The sequence below is a fragment of the Staurois parvus genome, unplaced genomic scaffold (genome assembly GCF_062004578.1).
Source record: "Staurois parvus isolate SC_StPar_1 unplaced genomic scaffold, SC_StPar_1.0 ptg000354l, whole genome shotgun sequence".
NCBI classification, from domain to species: domain Eukaryota; kingdom Metazoa; phylum Chordata; class Amphibia; order Anura; family Ranidae; genus Staurois; species Staurois parvus.
In genome coordinates this window covers 6199115-6216946 of record NW_028318150.1, presented here as the reverse complement: position 1 = coordinate 6216946, position 17832 = coordinate 6199115, and the positions used below count along the sequence as shown (strand labels likewise).

Sequence of the window (17832 nt, the reverse complement as noted above, 5' to 3'; positions counted from 1 at the left end):
TAACTGAACTTGAGCAGTTCTGAAAAGAGAGTGGGCAAATATTGCAACATCTAAATGTGCAAAGTTAGTAGAGACATATGCAAACAGAATAAAGGCTGCAATTAAAATAAATAGGTGGTTCAACAAAATACACAAGGGGGTGATCCTTTTTCCATCTCGGTGATTCTATTTTTGATTTTTTTTTTTTTCTGACATGTTGGTGTTAAATCTTGGATATCATAAGTTGAACTGAGTAAATACAGCTGGATAAAACAAAAACTTTTTTTTGTTTCATTTCAGGCTCCAAAGCAAAATAAAGTGAGGATTTTAAAGGGGGGTGATGCTTTTCTATACTCCCTGTACCTCTGCTGTTGCGCAGGATAAAGGTGGAGGGTATGCTGGTTATTCTGCTTGCACCGGCTTGATAAAGAACGTGATTATCCAGCATTGCAAATCTCTTGGCAAATGAGCTGTAGCTTTTCCAGATCACTCAGATGTGTGATCGCAAGGTTCAATCTGCCATTCTTCTTTATGTTCGCTGTTGAAGCCCAGGTCCTGGGGAATAGGGGTGTTTTATGATTTGGAGATTCCTACCCTCCTCAGGGCTAGAAAGTCGACCTCTGGGAAAGTATACCTTTGTACATGGAAGGCTTATTTTACCTGGTGGGAAGCTTTTAAATTTCATCACTGACAGTATGTTGTGTGGCACATTTTAACTTAGTGTTACTAAACCTATGACGCTGCATTTACTATATCTGGTCTCCCACTTTACACAGAACAAGTGCAATTATTTTAGTAAAAATAAACTGCTAAATACCTTTTCTCAGCAGTTAGAGCAGTCTTGTGACTTCTGTCAGTGTCCAGCCGAGCACTGGTTAAAGCTTGTAGAAGGTGTTTTTATTTCGCTCTAGGAGAATGCAGGACCCCTGACCGCTGTCTGGACAGTGCTGATTGGCCCTGTGCTGATCACATGCACTCACCCATGAGAAAAAAAATCCTCTCTAGCACACCAAAACTTAGCATGTGCAGAGTGACTCCACATGATAAGGCTTATGGGGGGGGGGCACTGGAAAAAGGGGAGGGTAATAGATCAGGGTCAGGATCAAACAGCATTTTTACGCAATGTAGAGGACCCCCCCCCCCCCCCCCCCCGATTTTTTTTTTTTTTTTTTTTTTTTTTGTGGGTTTAGTAACACTTTAAGTGTAGGTGTCCCTGGCTTTTAGTACCATCTTTAGACAGATCTTGGCTTTGGCCATGCTATTTCAGAGACAAGTTGCATCTCATTACTTGCTTAAGGCATTTATGAAGGGTGTCACACAGATTGTTTGACCTCTGTGGACCCCCTTTGTTTCCATGAGTCCTTAATTTGGTTCAGTCTGTTTTACAGTCTTCTTCTTTTGAATCTCTGAGATTCACAAGTTCATTTTTCAGGCCTATGGTCAAGGTCCTTCTTTTCTCAGTTATTTAAAGCCCATTTCAAACGGAGTGTCAGTGCTGCCTGGGCTTTTCAGCTCCAAGTTTCTGTTTAAGTTTGTAAGGTTGTTACCTGGTCTTCTCCACACATTTACAAAGTTCTACCAGTTAGATTTTTATGCCACTGACACCATCTTTGGACGAAATGTGTTGCAGGCAGCTTTGTAGTTGGGGTTCCCACCTGTCCCATCTTTCACCTGTCCAACTATCACACTAAGGAAATGCTGCCTAGGTTTAGCATACAATGATATTTCCTGTTAAACAGTGACAGACTTTTGCTATTTGATGTAAGTTATATACAGTGATTAAAGGCCTACTACATCACTTGTATGGTGATTTAATAAAATATCTCAAATATATGGGAATCACATTCATGCATGCATGTCTACTTTTACTGCATGCTAAACATTGGTGTTTTATATTGGCGAGCACTGGCCTTCTGTTTGTTTTATTAGCTGCTAAAAATAGGAAATGTGACCAAATTGTTAAGCACATTGCAGTACCTTGTACTTTGCAGTGCAAAAATAATTACACCCTCATCCACTTTTATAGTGCACTGCAACACACTGCATTTCCCTGCACTGAAAATCATGCAGGGGCCTTTTTTTTATGCATGGACAGCCTATTGATGGTTTGGCTAATGCATCATACAAAAAGTGTGCGTAACGGTGTGAATTGCCTTTAAGATTTTAGTGCTCTCAGCTCTGGTCACTCAACTTCATGATACAGCTGTGTGTTTTTACTTATCTTAATCACCTCCTGCTAGGTGATCGCATATATCCTGCCTTCTGGCCGATGGGCTTTAACGCAGAGCATCCGCATATATGCATCTATGGAGAAACTGTTTACGGTGCTGAGAGTGGGCTCCCAGCACGGTAACTGAAGTGTCACAGAAAGCCCTCAATGCATACATGTGATTGGGAGCTTTTGATCATGTGACCTCTGTCCTCCCAGCATTTAGAACCTCTTAAGAGTTTGGTAGATGGCAGTGGGTGGTATGGGATCAATAGGATTTCCAAGGAGTATGTGTCCTAATAAATCCCCCAATAATTGTTTTTTTTTTTTTTTTTTCCTTGCAAATAGACAGTTTAAAAGAAAAAGCAGCTTTCAGAAAGTTGCATCACTGTGTAGTGCCATAGGTATAGCATTGCTATTTTAACTTTTCATTTATTTTGTTGTTTTCCCTGGTTTTGCCTCTAGGAACACTTACTAATGAAGGGTAGGCATGGTATAATGTGCCCTGCACTGAAAGCTAAGATTCTAACGGCAATCAATAAAGCAATCCTATCTGTATATATATTGTGGCGTGTTTGAAAAAAATCTAATTTTGCCACATATTTTCCTTTTTGCTCTGTTCTGTTTTGCTGTTTATTCATTTGGAATATTTTCTTATATAGAAAATGAAGATAAAGGAGAGTGGAAAAACTCATGATGTGAAGGTGGCATTTAATTGGTATGGTACAACAAGTAACAGAGATAAAAGTGGGGCCTACTTGTTCCTTCCTGATGGTGATGCCAAGGTATTTATTTATTTAAGGTACTTATATAGCGCCGTCAATTTACGCAGCGCTTCACATATGAAGTGGATTTTGTACATTCACATCAGTCCCTAACCCTCAAGGGGTGTACAATCTAAGGTCCCTAACTCACATTCATATATATACATACGAGGGACAATTTAGACAGGAGCCAATTAACTTACCAGCATGTCTTTGGAGTGTGGGAGGAAACCCATGCAGGCACAGGGAGAACATACAAACTCCAGGCAGGTGGTGCTGTGGTTGGGATTCGAACCAACGACATTAGTACTGCCAGGCGGAAGTGCTAACCATTTAGCCACTGTGCTGCCCAAGGTATCTTAATTTCTAATATAGTGCAAAGGCCCAATTTTTTTTCAAATCCCTGATGGTTGCTCTGATAGTGTTACAGTATGATTTGCCTAATCAGCGGTGTTGTATACAGATCTCAGTGATTATTTTCTTTTCTGTTTACGTTCCTTTACTTTAACACAGTAGAAATGAGAGTCACATTGCTGCATAATCACACGATAAGGATGCTCTAATAAAAACTTGGTGTTTAAAGGGTGGGGGGGGGGTAAAGACACAGAAATAAAGCCTAAAAGTGTCTCTAACCCTTCTATCAATATCTAAAGTTCTTAACAAAATTTTAAATCTAGTCCAGAATTTGAATATGTAACATAATATATAAAAACACCATGTTAATTCTTAATCTTGGTTTCATATATCATGCTGTGTTGTGAGGAAATGCATCTCACTTCTGGACAAAGGGGGAACGCATGATTGTCAGAGTTCAATATTTGAACAACCAGCTCAGAGATATGGGCAGCCCTTTTATTCTGCACTTAGTGTGGATTACCAGCACCATAGCTGTTTAACAGCTAAGAGATCAGGTTTTTTTTATGTATAAAGTATAATCTTGTACAAGCATTGGTTTGTATATATGCAGGCAGAGTGACTGTATTACAGTTAGAGCAGAGCTGGGTCCAGTGTAAGATGGAGGAGAACCAATGAGAGGGCAAGCGTATTGTGAACCACTAGGAGTTGGAAGGGGATGCATACAGGTTTTACACTGGGCCTATATTGCATTGGCGGCAGACTCTGAAAAATGGTGGATCGCTTTTCAGATTGCTTTTTAGAGCCTGTTTACAGGCAGACAGGATGTGATACTACTGCCTCCAGAATGGCTGCTTTCCAATTTAAGAGGGGATCTTACCTGGGAATTGTCAATGGGACTGTGCTGCAACCACCATAGCCTCATTTTGGCGCACGGTTGTGGCACTACACCTTTATTGGGCGAGTTTAGCGGGCATAATGCCTACCAAACTCTGGAGTTCACTACAGTGACACAAATGTGTTTTCTTTTTTTAATTGATTTTTTTGTGTATATGTATATATATATGTGTGTGTGTGTGTGTGTGTATGTATATATATATATATATATATATATTTAATTTTCTTTCCTTTTTGGTATACACAGTAATTTAAAAATTTTCTGGTAAAAAAAAATGCAACTATTTTTTTTACTTTTTGTTTTTTTCTTTTTGCATTGATAAGTTGAAAGGCTTCTGTGTTCAGTGTTTGCTGAAACTCATTTTGTGCTCTGCAGGCATTTTCCTTCTGTGTACTGTTACCAGCCCTTGTGTACCTCACCGGGCATGCTATTGTGTTTTAGTATTCCTTCGTGTGCTGACTGCTAAAGGGGAAAAAAAATCCATCTGAAATTGCACATATCATTATATTTTCTTGGCAGCAGTTTATGGAAATAAGGGTTTCCTCTTCACATTACTAACAGTGAAATGATTGCTTGCATAGTACATTTATTTAGAGCAGCTCTTAGTGAAAAAAGGACATAACTTAATGTAGAACATTGCCTACAGTTGTGTGTAGTCTGCCATTGTTAACCCTTATTTTTAACTGAATGCAGGCTATTAAAGGAGGTCTGCTTTCCTCCTCCGATTATTTCGTTTAAAGTGTAGGGTGATTTTAACTCCTGGACTGTGGAATAATCTGATCGAGGGGCCTTTTTGCTGATTCTTCCTTGATTCATTTATGCTGCAAAATTAGTTTTAGGGTCTAGGGTGTCCAATTGCTGTTTTTTTATTTTTTTATTTTTTTCATGGGTTTTGCAATATCATAAAAGTCTGCAAAATGCAAAACTGTAAGAAGCAGGACAAATGCAGGTCATATGGAGGACAACTGCTGGTCAAATGCACTGGTCAGTGAGTTCTGAATTATCTCAAAAGTGGCTGAATCTGATGGCAAGCTGATGCCACCAGGACAAACCCAAAGCAAGCTGACACAAGCCCTTGTAATATCACTATTGAATATTGGGGAAGCCATACATTGGCCTGTGTGTGTACAGTTAGGTCCATATATATTTGGACACAGGCACAATTTTTTTTTTCTTTTCAGGGATTTACCAAAAACTATTCAAGCTCTACAGTTATATAATGGATATGGGCTGAAAGTGCACACTCTCAGGTTTAACTTGAGGATATGTACATCCAAATTGGAGGAAGGGTTTAGGAATTACAGCTCTTAAGAGTAGCCATCCCCCTTTTTCAAGGGACCAAAAGTGATTGGACAATTGAATATAATAATAAATAAAATGTTCATTTTTAATATTTTTTTGAGGATCCTTTACTGGCAATGACTGCCAGAAGTCTGGAACCCATGGACCATTACCAAAGACTGGGTTTCCTTTTTTTGCCAGGCTCTTCACTGCAGCTATCTTCAGTTCTTTGTTTGTGGGTCTTTCTGCCTTTAGTTTTGCCTTCAGCAAGTGAAATACATGCTCAATTGGGTTGACTCGGCCATTGCAGAATATTCCACTTTTCCTTCAAAAGCTCCTGGGTTGCTTTTGCAGTGTGTTTTGGATCATTGTCCATCTGTATTGTGAAGCGCCGTCCAGTCAACTTGGCTGCATTTGGCTGAATCTGGGCTGACAGTATATCTCTAAACATTGCAGAATTCATCCGGCTGCTTCTGTCTTCTGTCACATTATCAATAAACACCAATGATGACCCAGTGCCTGGAAGCCATGAATGCCCATGCCATCACACTGCCTCCACCAGTTTTACAGATGATGTTGTGTGCTTTGCATCATGAGCTGTTCCAAGCCTTCTCCACATTTTTTTTCTCCCCGTCATTCTGGTACAGATTAATCTTAATTTCACCCATCCAAAGAATGCTTTTCCAGAACTGGTCTGGCCCTTTTAGATGTTTTTTTTTGGCAAACTCTAATCTGGCTTTTCTATTCTTCAGGCTTATGAATGGTTTGCACCTTGTGGGGAACCCTCCATAATTGCTCTAGTGAAGTCTTTCCTTGATTGTAGACTTTGACAATGATACGCCCACCTCCTGCAGAGTGTCCTTCACTTGTCTGGATGTAGTGAATGGATTTTTCTTTACCATAGATAGGATCCTGCGATCATCCACCACTGTTGTTTTCCTTGGATGTTCATGCCTTTTATGTTGCTGAACTCACCAGTGTGTTCTTCTTTCTTCCGAATGTACTAAACTGTTGATCTGGCCACTCCTAATGTTGCTGCTATCTTTCTGATGGATTTGTTTTATTTTTGAAGCCTTACAATGGCCTGTTTCACTTGCATGGACAGCTCCTTTGAAACGCATGATGTAGGTTCACAGCAATAGATTCCAAATGCAAATACTACACTTAGAATCAACTCCAGACCTTTTACCTGCTTAACTGATGAAGAAATAACAAAGGAGTAGCCCACACCTGGCCATGAAACCTCTTTTGAGTAAATTGTCCAATTACTTTTGGTCCGCTGAAAAAGGGGGGGGGGCTACTCTTAAGAGCTGTAATTTCTAAACCCTTCCTCCAATTTGGATGTACATACCCTCAAATTAAACCTGAGAGTGTGCACTTTCAGCCCATATCCTATTAAAGGCTATAGCTTGAATATGTTTTGGTAAATACCTGAAAAAACTAAAATTGTGCCTAACTGTACAGTACCTCACAGAAGTAAGTACACCCCTCACGTTTTTTGTAAATATTTTATTATATCTTTTTATGTGACAACAGTGAAGAAATTACTCTTTGCTACAAAGTAGTGAGTGTACAGCTTGTGTAACAGTGTAAATTTGCTGTCCCCTCAAAATAACTCAACACACTTCTATTAATGTCTAAACGGCTGGCAACAAAAGTTAGTACACCCCTAAGTGAAAATGTCCAAATTGGGCCCAATTAGCTATTTTCCCTCCCCAGTATCATGTGACTCGTTAGTGTTACAAGGTCTCAGGTGTGAATGGGGAGCAGATATGTTAAATTTGGTGTTATCGGTCTCACTCTCTCAGACTGGTCACAGGATGTTCAACATGGCACCTCATGGCAAAGAACTCTGAGGATCTGAAAAAAAGAATTTTTGCTCTACATAAAGATGGCCTAGGCTATAAGAAGATTGCCAAGACCCTTGAAACTGAGCTGCAGCACGGTGGCCAAGACCATACAGCGGTTTAACATTAACAGGATAGGTTCCACTCAGAACAGGCCTCGCCATGGTCGACCAAAGAAGTTGAGTGCATGTGCTCAGCTTCATATCCAGAGGTTGTCTTTGGGAAATGAATATATGAGTGCTAAGGACATGGATTACTGGAACCATGTCCTGTGGTCTGATGAGACCCAAGATAAACTTATTTGTTTCAGGTGGTGTCAAGCATGTGTGGCAGCAACCAGGTGAGAAGTACAAAGACAAGTGTGTCTTGCCTACAGTCAAGCATGGTGGTGGGAGTGTCATGGTCTGGGGCTGCATGAGTGCTACCATCACTGGGGAGCTGCAGTTCATTGAGGGATCCATGAATGCCAACATGTACTGTGACATACTGAAGCAGAGCATGATCCCCTCACTTTGGATACTGGGCCGCAAGGTAGCATTCCAACATAACCCCAAACACAACTCCAAGATGACCACTGCCTTGCTAAAGAAGCTGAGGGTAAAGGTGATGGACTGGCCAAGCATGTCTCCAGACCTAAACCCTATTGAGCATCTGTGGGGCATCCTCAAACAGGAGGAGGAGGAGCGCAAGGTGTCTAACATTCACCAGCTCTGTGATGTCGTCATGGAGGAGTGGAAGAGGATTCCAGTGGCAACCTGTGAAGCTCTGGTGAACTCCATGGCCAAGAGGGTTAAGGCAGTGCTGGAAAATAATGGTGGCTACATAATATTGACACTTTGGACCCAATTTGGACATTTTCACTTAGGGGTGTACTCACTTTTGTTGCCAGAGGTTTAGACATTAATGACTGTGTGTTGAGTTATTTTGAGGGAACAGCAAATTTACACTGTTATTCAAGCTGTACACTCACTACTTTACATTGTAGCAAAGTGTAATTTCTTCAGTGTTGTCACATGAAAAGATATAATAAAATATTTACAAAAATGTGAGGGGTGTACTCACTTCTGTGAGATACTGTGTATATGTGCATTTGACTTTGTATTAAGGTTAAAAAAAAAACTCTTTGCAAAGTGATTTTAACTTAATTACGATAGCAAAACACAAAATTACTGATTTCATAAGAATGCACCCAGTTCATTATACTACAACAAACTCATTACTGATGAAGCCAATTTGTTTCTAAAAATAAAATTAGTAACATACTGTATGTCTAGTCACATTTCTCTGGAAGATACAACTTCCAAGCCACATAATATCTCTTGGAGTAAAACAATCAGTCAATGGAAATATGGCACAACTGTAAATTTGCCAAGAACAGGACAGCTTCCAAAAGTGAGTAACCATGTGTGGAGACAAATAGAGAAGGCCACCAAGAGACTTATGCCACACTGAAGGAATTATAAGCCTCAGATGTTGAAATTAGAGACAATATGCAATCAACAACTGCTGTCTGGTTACTTCTCCATTCTCAGATGGTAGAAAGGCAAAAATGAAATGTTAACTAATACAGCTTGCTGGAAGAGAAGTGAGACACTTAAATTGACGAAAATGATGTGGTCTTAGAGATCACATTTCTGTTGATCAGTTTAAAAAAAAAAAAATCTACTGTGATTCAATGTTTTTTACCTACCCCAGGCAGTGGAATATGCCACAGGTTCATGAACAGAAGCATTCTGCTCAGCAGAATGTCACTGTGTGTGTAAATTAAAAAAGGAGATTAATGACCGTGACAAAGGAGAACAATAGTTGCTGACCAAATATGGTTGGGTACTTCCTTTATCTTCGCAGGTCACTCAGGAAAAATGTTAGTTACCACGTTTGACAATTACCCTAAGAGGGAAACTGAATATATGTACTTAGACTGCATTTATAGTTGTGTTGTTGAGAAGTAAAAAAAGAAAGGTGTAGTAAATAAGCTTCAACAGGACCATCTTTCATAAGTATGTTGATAAATGCAACCAAAGCTTATAACCTTTTTTTTTTTCCCCCTTTCAGCCATATGTTTCTGACCCACCAATTATAAGAGTCACTCGTGGAAGTGTTTTCAGTGAAGTTATTTGTTTCTTCAACCACATAACGCACACAGTACGACTTTACAACGTTGAGGGTGAGCATGTGTTCTTGCTATGTGTTTATCTGAAATTCTAGTACCTGACATGTTTAGAAGTGTTATCAGGTATGTTTACTTTGCACATGAATTCTTTGTACTGAAATTCAATCAAGGACCAGCTGTGTAAAAATAGATATTAAAGAGACAATGTTATTTTGTGCAAATAAAGAGTGCATATCCATTATACACAAAGAAGAAAAGAGAAACTCCATTTAAGTGACAAGTTCTATTCACAGGGCATACATTCTGATACTTGCCTTCCCCACTCTGTTTTGGAGCTTACACAAGGTTAATGACCATCTCCCCTCCTATTCATGACCATTTTTGAGCCAGGCGATTGGCTACTCCCAAAACAAGGATTGTGTCCTAAGATAAATAGGAGAGGATCACATGCTCCTCAATACCTAAACAGTTTCATTTACTTCTATGAGCTCTGACAGCTTGAACATAACAGCATAGGAGCACAAATAAGGTGCATATGCATGCATGGAGGGTCCCCATCAAGAGAACCTTTCTCTTTGCTTTTAATAATCAGAGTTTCTCTTTTCTTTGTGTATAATGGATACGCACTCTTTTTGTTTTCACACCTTGCTAGTTAAACATTGAAATGTAACTCCAAGCCTAAATGTTTTTTCTAGTTTTGAATGAAGTGGAAACGGGTTTGAACCCCTGTCACTTTTTATTATGCTGTTTTTGTTGGTTAAATTTTTCAGAACTTTCTGTGCCAGAGATAAAGTAGAAAGTGAAAGGAAATCTCAAAGTGTAAATGGAAATGTCACTTTTAATACTTGTAACCAGAATAGATATCCTCGGTGTGGGTTGGTCCCGGTATATATTCTTTTCTTTACTATTGGGACAAGTACATTACACTAAATCCAAGCCCCAGTGAACGCAGTTATTTGGACCTCTTAACGGAAGAAAAAAGAAAAATGCATTCAGTTTTTCAATTGCACCTGAAAGAACCATGAAACACCCTAAAGTCTTGACATTCTTTACATTGAAACATGTTATCCTAATCATTCAGTACAGGGCACAGGCACCTTAAGTCAGCGATAGATGGTTCAAACATGCTGAAGCAGCCAATATTCAAACCATGTATGAGCAGGCTGAATGTACCCAAGTTAATTGATCGATCAACTTGAGTACAACCAGCCTGTCGGATTTTTACTTGCAGTTATTGCCAGTGGCAATATAGGCGCTATCAATAATCACTGTGTTTTCCCGGCAGGGATGGCTCCCCCCCTTCCCGACCTGTGGTTGCAGGAAAGCAAATCGCTTGGTCTATGGCTGGATTTATTTATACACTGTAGGTTATATGATCATACCGTTAGGTAATTAGACACTGGCAGGCTTTTGAGGAGTGTACAGTTTACAAACAAGTGGGCCATTCCTGTTTATCCTCCTATCTCTGTCCTAAACAAACATCTCACTATACTTATTGAAGATGTTTCATTTTTTAAAGATTCTGCTGACCAAAATTGAGACATTGGTTTGAAAGCTCTGCAACCAGCTCTTGCTATTTCTGTATGTCAGCTCACAGCTAACTGGACTACAAAAATGAACAACCAGCATGGCCCTGTTTTTTTCAGGATTGTACAGTTGCAGAGAAATTCCTTCCCTCTGCTCTTCTTTTTCATGTAGATGCCCTGGAACATGTCATTAGAAAATATCCAGAATGGCTCCAATCTTGGTTCATGTGTGCAGAATCCTTTAGCTGCATTGCACAGCAGAGGCTGTCTGTAAAAAGCGCTTCACACATATGCCTTTTCAAGAAAGATATCTATTTAGTGAGGCACTTGACCAATGCATAAGAGGTGTTGGATGGGAAAATTTTGCTTCCTCAGTGAAATGTGCTCCTTTCCCCTCAAACAAGAAATTCCTTGCCAGCAGGTCAGATCTACGATCTCAAAACCCGCTATTCCACCCTGTTTCACAGTCTTTGGCTTTAGTGGCATTGCTGTTGAAGCCCAAGTCCTACCAGAGGAGTTTGAGTCTTTGATTCACACTTTGCGAAAGAGCTAGAAAAACTACTTCCAGGAAGTTTTCTTATGAATAGCCTACTTCTCCTGTTGTGGTTGCCGTCAGTTTAATCCTAAAGACTACTCTGTTTCTTGCATTCTGGCCTTTCCAAAAACAGGTCTTAACCAGAATCTGGAGCTTTACACCCAAGTTTCAGCCGCCTTCATTTTTCAAAAGGCCTTTAGCATCTAATTCTATTTATAAAAACCTTTACTCAATGAGTTTCATGGAAGAGGTTCCGTGTGCTTCCAAGGACCTTAGTTTGTTCTCTTTAGCTTGCAGAAACCACCCTTTTGATCCCTTTTATCCCATCAGGTGATATTTCTTGAGAAATTCTTGCCAGCAATAGAGCCTTTCTGGTGGCCATCACGTCTGTCAGGCATGTTTCTGACTTAGCATCATCCTCCTGTAAATAGCCTTTCCTCATATGTCACAACAAGGTTCAGTTACTCCCCTAGCCCATCCTTTCTTCCAAAGGTGGTTTCAGCATGTCAACTCATCGAGGACATTGTTTTACCACCTTCGTGCCCTGCTGCTAAGCACCTAAAGGAAATTTCTCTACATTGCCCAGACATAGAGCCATTACATTAGAGTGTACCTAAAAGCTTCTGTTCTATCAGACAAGCAGGTTCCCTATTTTTTCCTTTGCTCTGGTACTCGCAAAGGGAGCCCCCAGTTCAAAATTCATACATTACAAGGCGAATAAAGGATTTGATTGGTAGAGCCTGTTCTCTAAACCATTGATCTCCAAGCTGCGGCCCAGGGGCCGGATGTGGCCCTTTGGTTGCTTGTATCTGGCCCTTGGGGTTCTATTCCTCCCACTGATATGAGGCATCATTCCTTCCACTAACACCAATGTTGGGACATGATTTCTCCCACTGATTTAAACTACATACACTATTACTTCCAATAACACTAAAGATGGTGCACTTTTTCTCCCATTGGTACTATCAATGGGGTACTATTCCTGCCACTGACCTCAACAATGGGGCATAATTCCATCCACTGTTATAAAATATAGAGCACTATTACTCCCGCTAACACTAAAGATGGGGCACTTTTCCTCCCACTTATACAAATCGATGGTGCACTGTTCCTGCCACTGACACCAATGTTGGAGCATTAGTCCTTCCACTGACACCAATGTTGGAACCTGGTCCTTCCACTGACACCAGTATTGGGGAAAATTTTTCTTTCATTGATACCAGTGTTGGGGAGCCATTCATTCCACTGACACCAATGTTAGGGCACTATTCCTCTCACTGATATCAATAATAGGGCACTATTCCTTCTACTGACACCAGTGATTGGGCACTATTTCTGCTGCATTTTCCACTCCCACTGGTTACAGTCCAGCCCCTCGAAAGTCAGAAGAACAGAAAAGTGGTCCTTTGTTCAGAAAGTTTGTAGACCCATGCTCTAAAACATAAACCTCTACCTGAGCTCTTACGTGAACTCTCCATCAGATTTGTCGGAGTATCTTGGGCCTTTAGGAACTAAGCCTCTGTTGCCCAAATCTGTAAGGCCACCACCTTGTCTTCTGTTCATACTTTTTCAAAGGATTACCAGGGGGCTATCCAATCTTCACATCCACAAGATTCTTGCAGCAGAATTCAAGACCTAGTTATTAGCAAACCTTATATTCCTTGCTTTGGGACACCTCACAGTGTATGAATAAGATGCCTGTGTCCTGTTCTGTATGATTAAGATTAGAGGAAATTTAACTTGTAAATGCCATATCTTAGAGTAAAGTACAGGACACAGGGCTACCCTTCCCAAATTATCCTAGTTACTCTGCATTGCTTGCTACAGAACTCAGAGGACAGAGAAGAGTAGGGTGGTAGGGGAGGCACCCTGGGTTAGGTTGGGGGTGGGGGGTGTCCTCGGTACCTTGCCAGTGTACAATATCCTAAAAGTACAAGCCTATAACCCATAATGTATGAATAGGATGCCTGTACTGTACTCCAAGATATAGAATTTACAGGTACAGTTGTGCTCAAAAGTTTGCATACCCTGGCAGAAATCATGACATCGTGAATTTTTGTAATAAACTTTATTTTATATAGCACCTTTTAAGGGTAGCTTCTCAAAGCACTTTACAAAGAAAACAAACAAGAAATACACAGGATAGAACAAAGGAAAAAAAAGGGATCATTAAGTGAAAGCTTGTCTAAAAAAAATAAGATTTGATTTGCATGTGTTTAGAGAAGAGGTTTCGATCATAGCAAGATAAGGCTTTGTCTTCCATCAAGTGTAGGTGAGTGGAGGGGACACACAGAAGAGCAGAATTTGAGGAGCAGAGATTACGGGGAGGCTGAGTAACTTGATAAATGGTTGAACAGATAATGGGGCACCAAGCCATGAAGAGCCTTATAGGTGAGCAGGAAGATTTTAATGATGGGTAGCCAGTATAAGGAATCCAGGATAGAGTAAATATGATCACTTGTACCAGACCTAGTAAGAATTCTGGCTGCAGAATTTTGTACAATTGATTAGTAGTGGATTTATAGTTGTGTAGTTGATTAATAGTGGATTTAGGTACACCAGTGAGTAGAGCATTGGAATAGTCAAGTCAGGAGAACACAAATGTATGGATCAACTTTTCAGCTACAGTGTGTGATAGCATAGGATGCAGCCAAGTGATGTTTCTCAAGTGAAAAAAAGATGTTCTGACAACATATTGTACATATGGATCAAAGGTAAAATAAGGTAAACTAGCATCAAATATCTCTCCTAGAGTTTTCAATTTAGACTGCAGCTCAAGTACATTGCCATCGATAGGCTACCAGGACTGGTCTTACACAATGGATGGGAGGTGCCAATAAGCATGAATTCCGTATTGTCACAGTTTAATTGACGGATATTATGAGCCATCCAAGTTTTTATATTGTAAATACAGTTAGGAGAGAAACAGCCAAAGTAGAATTTGGTTTAGTGTGGATGTATATCTGAATGTTGTCAACATAGAAGTGATAATTGAGCCCATGTGATCTAAGCAGTTGGCCAAGTGGAACCATGTAAATGCTAAAATGTAAGGGACCTGAGATTGAGCCCTGAGTCACATCTTACTTGATTTGACTGACTTCAGATTGAAATCCGCCAAGAGAAACAAAGTGACAATGATTAGTAAGATATGACCTAATCCATTTCAGAGCCAATTTTGAGACTCCAAATATGTTTTCAAGGTGGGAGAGTAAAAGATTGTGGTTTTCAGTATCAAAGGCAGAACTAAGATCCAGACGAATAAGAACAGTTAGTGAACCCGAATCAGAAGCGAACAGGTTGTTAATTACTTTGACCAAGGCAATTTCTGTGCTGCTATTTGGATGGGTTCAAATAAGTTATTTAAAGCCAGGTGGTTATGTAAATGAAATATGACAACTTGCTCGAGGATCTTGGCAAGAAAGGGTAAGTTAGATATGGGGTGAAAGTTGTTTAAATTGTCCAGAGCCATGTTGGGTTTTTTTGGTACCGGTGCAAGAAAAGCAGTTTTAAGGATCGTTGGTACAGAACCAGTGCTAAGGGAGTCATTTATGATATTGAGGATAATGGTGCATAGAGAACTAAAATTTAAATAAATAGGTGGGAATAGGATCAAGTATGAAGGTGGAAGATTTCATCTTAGAAGCCAATTTAATCAGAGATGCAGAATTAAGTAGAGAGAAGTGGGAGATAGAAGAAACAGTAAAACTGGGTGGGTCAGGAAGTGATATGGAAGAAACGTGTGGTGAGGTGAGAATTTGATTCCTTATGTTTTCAATGTTTGTGGAGAAAAAAATGTGTTACAGAGCTGGGTTGAGGCTGGTAATCTGGAGGGACTGTGAGGTTTTAATAATCTATTGATGGTGCAAAAGAGTTGTATAGGGTTGCTAGGATTTTTTACTATGGCATGGGAGAAAATTTGATCTAGCCATCTCAATTTGACCCTTATAGATACACAAATTATCTTTACAAACCTGATAGTGAACAGTCAAGCAAGAACCGTGCCACCTACGTTCAGGTCTCTGCGAGACTACCGTCATTGAACGTAAGTGAGAATTATAGCATGGAGTCGGGCGGGAGAATTAGACAGTTCAAGTTTTTAATGGTGCAAAGGTGTCAAGGGAAGATAAAAAGCATCCATTTTGTCAACAGGGTTATTGGAGGAGGAGATTCTGGATAGAGAGGAAGTAACAGAATTTGCAAATTTGGGCTGATCATTAGTAGCCCAGTTGTGATAATTAACAGATCAAGACAGGGAGGTGTTAGAAGCTGCGAATTCCAGATTGAAAAGAATAGCTAGGTGGTCAGAGAGTCCAAAGTCAAGGAAGAGCAGTCAAAGACAAAAGAGCCATTAGAAGTGATAATGTTCAGGGTGTCCTTTGATATGCGTGGGGGTGCAAACAAATTGAGTTAGGTCAAAACATTCAAGTAAAGCCACAAAATCTTTAGCTAAAGTGGAAGACTGAATCAAGGCATACAAATGAAAGCATGTCAGCAAATTCAACTAAGAATGCTCTACTAGATTTAGGTGGTCGATAAACAGTAACAATAACAGAGGAGTGGGGCACACAGACCTTGAGAGCAAGGCATTCAAATAAAGAGAAAGAGGGTACGTTATCAGGGGATAAAGAGTACGACAAGTTGTAAATACCAATTATTCCTCCACCTTTGCCCAAGAGATGTGGGAGGTCAAGCAAACCGTACCCTGAAGGGGTGAGTTGGTTGAAAAGGAAACCAAAATTTTGTTGTACCAGGTTTCAGTTAAGTACAGAAGGTTCAGCTTATTGTCTACAATTAATTCCGAATAAGTAGTGCCTTGTTATTAGGAGAGCGAGTGTTCAGGAGCGCTGATTTGGCCTTTCTTTGAGGATCCATGGGAATCAGAGTGGAGTCATGACATTTCAGTGTAAGTAGGCACTTGAGGTCAACGCTAGTGCTGGATGGTCTTGCAGCTTTACGCTGATAAGCAGGGATTGATACAGCACAGGTACTTGGAAGGAGGAGACGCTGTCCAGTGCCACAATGCATGTATCTCTTTGGTCATAAAATCTTAGTATTCTGGCAGAGATCATATGTGCCTTTAGCCAAAAAATAGTTCAGTTTTTGTTGCAGTGCAGTGCACCTAAGAGGCAAGACTCAGAGATCTGGATACAGTAGGGAAAAGGAAAAAACAATGTCCAGTTGTTCACAGTGAAGAGCAAGAAAGAGGTCCGGTGATCCAGGGAAGATTCGGAGGTGAGTCAGCAGCGAGCTGGGGCAGATTGTGAGACAATTCCAGAGAACCAAGAGATTGGAGAACTCAATCCAGGGAATCTAAAAATCCAATAAATTAATCCTAGTAATCAGAGTTTGAATTTCAGAAATTAAAGTAGAAATTTAAGAAAGTGAAAAAGTTGAAAAGAAAAAATTGTAATTGGTGTGAGGAGTGGCAGCCAAATTCACCAGCATTCCCTCCACAACCAGGAGGAGAGATAGGAGAACTCCTTCTACCTCAGAAGTCAGGAGGTATTTTTTTTTTTAAAATAGAGCTTTATAATCACAACAATAAACGCTATGCTTGGAGAGGGGTCAACAAGACCTTTAGTGACAAGAATATTATCCCCACTGTGAAGCATGGTGGTGACTCACTGATGTTTTGGGGGTGTGTGAGCTCTAAAGGCACAGGGAGTCTTGTGAAAATTGAATGCAGCATGTTATCAAATACTGGCAGACAATTTGCATTCTTCTGTGCATGGGACTCTCTAGGACACTCCAGCATTACAATGATCTTAAACACAAAGCCAAGTTGACCCTCCAGTGGTTATAGCAGAAAAAGGTGAAGGTTCTGGAGTGGCCATTATGATCTCCTGACCGTAACATCATCAAGCAAAACTGGGGAGTTCTCAAACATGCAAGACGACCAAAGGCTTTGTGTGACAGACCCAACCAAGACAGGAGCTTTTGCCCCTAGCCCCCTCCAAAAACCCCTGCCCTGGTTGGGTCTGTCACACTTTGCATGACCTGGAGGCATTTTGCCAAGAGGAATGGGAAGTAATACCACCTGCAAGAATTTGGGGCCTCATAGACAACTATTACAAAATATTGCATGCTGTCATTGATGCTAAAGGGGGCAATACACAGTATTCGGAACTACGGGTATGCAGACTTTTAAACAGGGTTCATTTAATTTGTTGCCATGTTTTGTTTTTTGATTGTTTCATTCTGTTTGTTGAATATGAATTTCATAATTAATATAAGGAATGTGTTTTCTCTGCTCACTCATATAGGTAAATTACAGATGGGCAGTGGTTCTCTTGTTCTGGGAGGACATCATATGACTTCCTCCCACT

At 40.2% G+C, this 17832-nt stretch overlaps 1 protein-coding gene across 1 annotated transcript in view; it reads left to right on the top strand.

Moving 5' to 3' along the window:
* The window catches only part of MAN2A1 (mannosidase alpha class 2A member 1), a 167673-nt gene that overhangs the window by 117503 nt on the left and 32338 nt on the right, over positions 1-17832 (top strand). Inside the window, exons 15-16 of the mRNA XM_089684746.1 lie at positions 2851-2973; positions 9388-9499. Coding sequence (XP_089540872.1) covers positions 2851-2973; positions 9388-9499 — 235 coding nt within the window. The remainder of the gene's footprint in view (positions 1-2850; positions 2974-9387; positions 9500-17832) is intronic.